At 33.1% G+C, this 8023-nt stretch overlaps 1 protein-coding gene across 1 annotated transcript in view; it reads left to right on the plus strand.

The window, feature by feature from the left end:
• Window positions 1-747: 747 nt before the first annotated feature.
• The window catches only part of LOC119574566, a 12971-nt gene continuing 5695 nt past the window's right edge, over window positions 748-8023 (plus strand). The window contains exons 1-4 of the mRNA XM_037921841.1: window positions 748-905; window positions 2584-3032; window positions 4776-4903; window positions 7730-7870. Coding sequence (XP_037777769.1) covers window positions 844-905; window positions 2584-3032; window positions 4776-4903; window positions 7730-7870 — 780 coding nt within the window. The 5' untranslated portion in view covers window positions 748-843. The remainder of the gene's footprint in view (window positions 906-2583; window positions 3033-4775; window positions 4904-7729; window positions 7871-8023) is intronic.

An 8023-nucleotide genomic window follows, 5' to 3' on the forward strand; every position in this document is an offset into this window, starting at 1 on the left:
CACTCTTTTCGCTAACAAAGTTTGTAGACTTGTGGTAAAGCAAGAAATTGTTTATAATTTATTCTGTGTAATAATCAACTGATTAGAAAATAGAATCAACTAGTCTTAAATGTCATCATCGTGTTCTGTGATTTTCAGAGGCCGTTCTTCAATCATTATTGGACAAGACACAAGTCTGTCCTGTTATGCTAATCCCTCTTTCAGAAGACCGAATTAATCAAGACGGTATCGATTAATCTTGAGCAACGGACGTATATTCAGTTTTCATGAAATGCGTCCACAGAAGAGTTTGTTTTTGCAGTGGTTGTATGCGAGCGTTCTATATAGGCTGGACTATAGACTGATCAGTATGATTACTTCCTTATCTGTGTACGAGTTCCCGATAACCTTGCAATGACCTAATAACAATTGGACTAGATATACAAATAGCTGAGAAGATTCTTCAATTGTTTACAATCTTGTGTATAAGTTTGCGGAATGTGTTATGTAGCATATACCGTTATTCATTTTAAAAAAATAACATAATCATATTGCAATTGAACGCAATAAAATGTGCAACGGTTTCTCAACGTATCGCATTTGCATCTTCTTTGTACTTTCTTATAACGTAGTTACTTGAGAAATTTTGAATAATTATCGATCGGCCGGCTGCACGCTGACCTGCATCAGTAGGAAACGTTTGTGGCACTGAATACTTAGTGAGAATACTATATTGCTTCTCGGGCCTCGCCTCGCGCAGCGCCGCACTCACTTGTCATTCGGTCGGTTTGTAAACAATAGAGGCGCTAGCTTCCCGCGGCAGGGGGAGTTTAGTTGTTATTTTTATCTTCACCGCCATACAAAATGTCGACAGCTCACGAACCTCGAGTGAAAATGGGCCAAGGAGGTTTCCAGCGTTGGGTCAAGTAAGTTAAGAGCCGCAAATGCGTGTAGAGGAGCGAGAGGCGTCAGTGGCATCATCTGTGCGCGCCAAGCCAGCGGCCATGGCTGGCTCCTCCAACCCTCCATCTTACTCATTACTGAAGCACACAGCAAATGTCGAGCTCGCCTTGATGATGCATGAATTACAATGAATATATTTATGTAATCGCGTACAATTGATTGAATAACGGGGTCAAATGGACGCGTTGTAAAGGCGTTATGCTTGGAGGGAGGAGCTGTGCAGGCCAGGGAGGCGTTTCAAATAATGTCATTACTTTGACAGATTGGACCTGAATGCTGCAGGAAAACTGTTTACTGAAACCCTTAGCATGAATTTTGGTAATTTATTTGTGAAGGAGATCAGTGACTTACAAAATTTTATGGGACCTGTGACCATCTTCCATATCCTATTTTACCTGTTTGTTTGTTAATTCACTAATAGATTTTTCAGATGAAAGAAATATATTATATATGTATATACTTTGTTTTTTATTAAAGTTTTGTTTAAGATACTTTAATCATGTTTGTTTCTCAAATAATCATTTTAATATTCAAATTATTTTAAATTAAGTTTTGTTTTTAATTGGTGATAACAGTTTATCAGACATTAAAATTATGAATTAGTATGAAGAATTCCTTAAGCATACAGAAATATCAGAAATCTTCAGTAAAGTTTAAATAACTTATTACTACAACTGCTTGTTTTTTTAGATGTTAATTGTTGACATTTCTCTTGTTTTTTATTGATTCTAATGACAATTGCTATTACAAGATTTTCCATGAAACACCTATATACGCAGAAACACTTTTTTTTTTTTTAACAAACTGTGCTATTTCTGAAATTGATTTTTCAAAATTACTTTATAGCATTATCATTCATATATAATCATTGGATGTACTTCATGTCCTGCTTGTAGGTATAATATCAATGTAACTAAACACTGCCTTGGTTTTAGACCTTATAGACTTTCTAGTAGGTTTACAGAAGTTTATTTTTCTGAATTAGAATTAGAGTGATATGTAATTTACTGTGTTTTTAATTGATTAGACTTAATTCCCAAAAATTAAAGAACAAAATAACTGGTGTTCCTTATCAGCTTTATTTGACAAAATGGAGAAATACAAGAGATATTTAGTTAACACTTTCCAAATGTTGCCAATCAAACAATGGGATATAGTATTGATAGATTACCTATGTCAACCATCCAGATCGGTTTCAGTACTTAGAAACAAATTATTGGTATAGTGATGAAGATTGTCCTGCCAGAATGTATGTAGTGGATGCTTGTTGCCCTTGTGCTGGTGTGTGCTAAAAGGTTCAAAGATTCCTCAACACCAATGCCATTCAAATTACCACAATATCATCACTATAGTTATTTCAGCAGCTTATACTACTTGTTCTGTGTATGTGTGTGGTGTTTGTGTATTGTGGGTGTGTTTTGATATTAATGAATTAGGAGCATTAATGTAATTTTTTAAATGAATTTTACTTAGAATTTCCTTGTGGCAATGAAAAAGAACATTTGCAGTTGTACTTTTCCTTTAAGCAGTGTAAAGGAGTACACTTCTTATTCATAAACTCACTTTTTACAGAAATTCTTCAAGAAATTTATAAATTAACTGAAGTTGTGTCACTCAGACCTAAACTATTTTCCCCCTCAGATTATCAACAGATGACTTGCCTCTAATAAGACCACCAAAACATCACATGCTTGCTCACATCACTGGGGGTCTAACCAGCCTCTATGATATTGTGAAACGGACAAAGAAAGAAGAACCTGAATCAGAAAAAAATCTAGACAGTAGTGCCAGTGATGCACAAAGCAAAAAAGATGAAACAGAAAGTACTCAGAATAATGGACACACGGACAATAATGATGAGTGCAGTGAAAACCTCAATGATATTGAAAAGTGCATTGAGGAGAACAACACAGAGAAAGATTTGCAGAATGACTCAAAAGATGGAGAAGGCGACAACACAGACCAGAAGGAAGAGGACAGTCAAAATGAGAAGAAAGATGATGAGGGTGGAGGGGAAGATGAGAACATAAGTAAAAATGACACAGATAGCAAGAAAAATGATACTGGGGAAGAGGAGGAAGAGGAAGAAGGTAAGAACACCCCAATTTTTACCTGTTTATGATTATTTGTAGCTTGAATTAACTTCGGTCTAATTATATTTTGCATCATGATTATCATTTTATTTATTACCTTATTTAATATTACATTTATTGGTTATTCTGCATAATACATGCCAGATACAAAACCTTAACTCCATGTCATTTATTTCAACAATTTAAGTTGCTGTGAATGGTTGTGCCATTCTTGGCACTGACCAAGGGCAGGGTTGATGGGGGGGACCCTGTCCCTAACACCTTCTGACAAACATTGTTTCACCTTAGTATGCATGACAAGATAGAGCTAAAACTCAAAGCACCAAGTGCCATCAGATTATTTCTTGTACTGATGACTGCAATTTTCTGGCCTTTATATGAATATCATCCTCTTGTGTAGTGCATCCATAAAGTAAAGATTAAAAGATAGTTTTTGTAGATGAAAGTTTTGGACATACATTTGCATGCAAATACAATGAATATATTTTGTAATATCAAGAAGTCTTCTTTTATGAAATTAAGATTTCAGAATAAACAGAAATCTCAAATATAAATATGAATAATCTGGCAGTCTTGCCAAATGCAAGACAGTGTCTGAGCCTAAATCTGTTGATTTTGACTTGTGTTGCTGATTTATGTCAACAACAGTATTCAAATGATTGGAAGCCAAATTTTAAAATTACAGTAATGTTTGCAAATTATAATATTTCAGATGGCTGGCTATTGAATTTTAAGTTTCATCTTATGTGTTACTAATGGTCTTGCAAATTTTATTAACACATAGATGGCACCACAAGAGCTTTTAGTCACCAAGGAGTGGCTAATCCCTGGTCTCACCTGTTTGCCCCTTTTTCTTGGTTTTCTGAAGGATATGAATTTATTTTTCTTAGGGATTTTTACTTTTACATATTATTATTATTATTATTAATTATTATTATTACTATTATTATTATTATCATAATTATTACTATAATTATAATAATTATTATTATTATATATATTTTTTATTGTTTTGTTAACTATATTATGATAATCATAAAACAAATAATAGTAACATTAGCTTTGTTAATAGCATATAAAAGAAAGTTCCTGAAAAATCAAGGAGTGGAATAGGTCAGGTGCGACTACCAAGTGACTCCTTGGTTATTAAGTACTTATGGAACTCTCTATGTATAAACACAATTTTCAATACAAAACTGCAGTGGACTGTGCAATTACTGGGCGCTAATATGCTAACTTATATCCTCACTAATGATGTATGTTAAACCACCTTTACACTAATTACTTCATAATGTAGAAAAATAAAATGTTCATATTTCTGATCTATTAATCTCATGTCATTATAATATTCAGTTTTGTAAAGAATCTGTTACTGATTACCTTATCATTTTAGAAGCCCTTTTTAATGTAGTTAGCTACGTTCATCTTTTGATCGCTGAAACTTTGTTCTGTGTGAGTGGGGAAAAACAACTTACAAATTACTGTTGTGTAAGTAAAGCTCTATTGCTTTTGATGAAATAATCCTGCAAAATCAACATAAAATCTTGGGTTATAGAAAATTTGTGAGGAAGAATAAGAATGTTGAAATTTATTTTTGATACATGTTTACAAATTGATTATTATATCACAACATTTACTGATTATGTATTATAATTATAAGTTTTAATGTTTTTCGTACTTAATTGATGTGTTGTGTTCCTGTCTTTTCTTGTTACTCATAATTCTTCCTCTTTCTTTTAGAGACAACTCCGTACACAGATGAAGAAGGTGAATTTTCTCCAGAGAAAGACATGCCACCTCTTGCAGGTCGCTACAAATACACCCAAATTTTAGGGAGAGGCCAGTCGGCAATTATCATTAAAGTGTTGGTAAGTACTTCTGGATATTTTGATGAGTTTATTAGTGTTCTCATTTTTAGTGTTATTCCATATTGATTGTTTTAATTTTTATCATGGCACACATTAAAACCCTGATCACTGACCAGGCTTGGATCATTTTAGGTTACATCTTCACTTTTGGTAAACTTACCAAATATTCAAAAGTTTTTATAGGACCAATTTGCAGGTGAAAATATTCACAGATACTGTAATTTTTGCACTAAAATGTGCATTCAGAGTTTTCTGGAGAACATTGACTGAGTGTCACTGACTAATTTTTGGATATTTCTTCGCTTAAAATCCCCACCTATTATACTGTTACCATTTCGAGGGTCTGAAAAGAAAGCATTTTAAAAGGTTTCTTTCCGGCATCAAAAAATGCAGGCCTATTTCTGAGCAGCACACAGACTTTGAGCCTGTGCCTTAAACACTCTGACAGACTGACACAGTACAAACACAAATTCAAATTCAAATTGTTTTATTTCACCATGTAAATAGGTACATAATTTGTTTTAGTTGAAAACATAATGCAGTGATTAAAGTATTTCAGGATGATTGTAAGAGTCAATTAATGAGTGATCCTTTAATTAGTAATATTCAATATAAGAGGTATGATATTGCAGTATTTTGGGTAAAGTTTACATGACTGTTGGCTTCTTAGCAATGTGAATGTGACTAATGTCTCATTTTGAATCAAATGTTATGAGTGATGATGCACAAGATGGCATTCTTTGCAAATAAGACTGAAGTCTGACATAGAAATGAGACCAGTTTACTCTAAACCAATCTGGTTAAAGCTGGTCAGTATTCAGTTTGTTCGTACTAATGGCGACAACAATGAGGCGAATTATGCTGGCACCATGTTTTGATGTCATTTTGCATGTAGCTATGTCGTTTCTGAGATGGTAGAGGTATGCTCAGGGCAACAATCCAGATAAGTATATAGATTTTTAAAAAATATCAATATCCTTTCTAAAAGGCAATCCCTTTTGGCGAGTGGAATGTGAAGTAATTATAAAAACTTATTTGAAATAAACGTTTTTTTAGTGATCATAAAAATCTGGTTTATGTATACTTTTTTTTTTTTTTTATAGAAATTGTAGTTAAAAAAAAGAGAGAGAAAAAGAAGTTTTATTTTGAAATAAGCTAGAAACAACTTTTTTACCAGTAAAATCCAACTTAACCCAATGCCACCAGGAAAATGCTGTGCTTTTGTGTGTGTGTGTGTGTGTGGTGTGTGTGTGTGGTGTGTGTGGTGTGGTGTGGTGTGTGTGTGTGTGTGTGTGTGTGTGTGTGTGTGTGTGTGTGTGTGTGTGTGTGTGTGTGTGTGTGTGTGTGTGTGTGTGTGAGAGAGAGAAATGTCTCTGCACATAGATGGCTCTTCTAGTTCTTTGCTACAAAGGAGTCAATAAGTAGACTTTGTGACCTTACTTGATTTCAACTTTCCCTTGAATTGTTGGGAAAAAAGTAAGACAACATAACATATTTTCGTAAATCAAGGAAAAGGATAAATGGGTGAGACAGGCAGTACTCATAATTGGCTCATTGGTGACTTAGTAAAAGTGTAGCCATCCATGTGTAAAAATAATTAATAAAGTAAACTCATGTAAATGACATGCCTGGCGGCTAAAAAGGAAAAAGTGACTTTTTTTTTTTGACCAACAAGTGAAGTGTAGTTTTAATTTTTTTGTGCTGTTTTCCACTCTAATATGCACTCCTCCATGTTTTTGGGTGAGACAGGTACATTTCATAGACATATCTTGGTCCCCTTTTTTCTTCTTCTTCTTCTTCTTCTTCTTCTTCTTCTTCTTCTTCTTCTTCTTCTTCTTCTTCTTCTTCTTCTTCTTCTTCTTCTTCTTCTTCTTCTTCTTCTTCTTCCACCTCCTCTTCCTCTTCCTTCTTTCCTTCCTTCCTTCCACTTTTCTCAGTCCACACTTGTGCCACATCTGTATTTTCAGCCTGCAATGTAAAATGTATTACTTGGTGAAATAAAACCATTTGAATTTTTGTTTGCAGTATATCAGTGTGGTTAAAGCACAGGCTCAGAATCAATGTGCTGAGTGGAAAATGGGCTTGCATTTTTCGATACAGGGAAGAAACCTTTCTGAAATGCTTTCTTTCCAGACTCTTGAAATGGTATCTGTGAAAATTTTGCTTGAAAATTGTTCATTAGGTCCTATAGATTCCATTGATACATAAAAGCCTTAGAATATTTAAGTTTGACAAAGACAAGAATAACCTAAAATGATCCAAACCTGGTCAGTGGTCAGGGTATTAGTGCATGCTTTTGTCATCATTATTAGGAGTAGGAGGATTATGATTACCATTACCATTTTTCTTATGATAGTTGTTTTGTTTATTTATAATTCATTTATAATTATGTATGGTGTCATCACTATTAGTATTATAGTTGTCAGTACTGTGGAACTTGTTATTGTTATCATTATTGTTGTTGTTGTTATTATTATTGTTATTATTATTATTATTATTATTATTATTATTATTGTTATTATTATTATTAATGTTATTGTTATATTTATTTTTAACATTATTTATTGTAACTTTTATATTTTTTTATTTATTGTAATTTTTATTTTTTATTATCATCATTATCATTTTATTATTATCAGCATCATCATTGGTATTATTGTTATTATCATTGGTATTATTATTATTATTATTATTATTTTTATTACTGTTATCACTAATACTTTCTTTTTTCCACAATTATTATTATTATTATTGTTGTTGATATTATTATTGTTGTTTATATTATTATTGTTGTTGTTGTTGTTATAGTGAAGTTCTCATTTCCAGGACACATTTCACAAGGACCGGCCGCTAGCTATCAAGGTTTTGCACCGAGTCTACAAGCCCATAGGTTCTCAAGAAGCTGACATTCTCCTGGAGCTCCAGAGGGCTGATCCCTGGTTACATGTTCCATTTGCAAGACTTCTGGTAAGTGGTGTTTTACAATAGAGAGATTTAAAGAGTTCAGATGTCGATATGAATAGTCTGACAGTTGTGACAGTTGTGAAAATGAAGTGTTCTTCATCAGTATATATGAGTAGTTTAACTAGTGAATTTAGATGATGGTATTTATGATATTGG

Source organism: Penaeus monodon, chromosome 6 (genome assembly GCF_015228065.2).
Source record: "Penaeus monodon isolate SGIC_2016 chromosome 6, NSTDA_Pmon_1, whole genome shotgun sequence".
In the NCBI taxonomy this organism is placed as follows: domain Eukaryota; kingdom Metazoa; phylum Arthropoda; class Malacostraca; order Decapoda; family Penaeidae; genus Penaeus; species Penaeus monodon.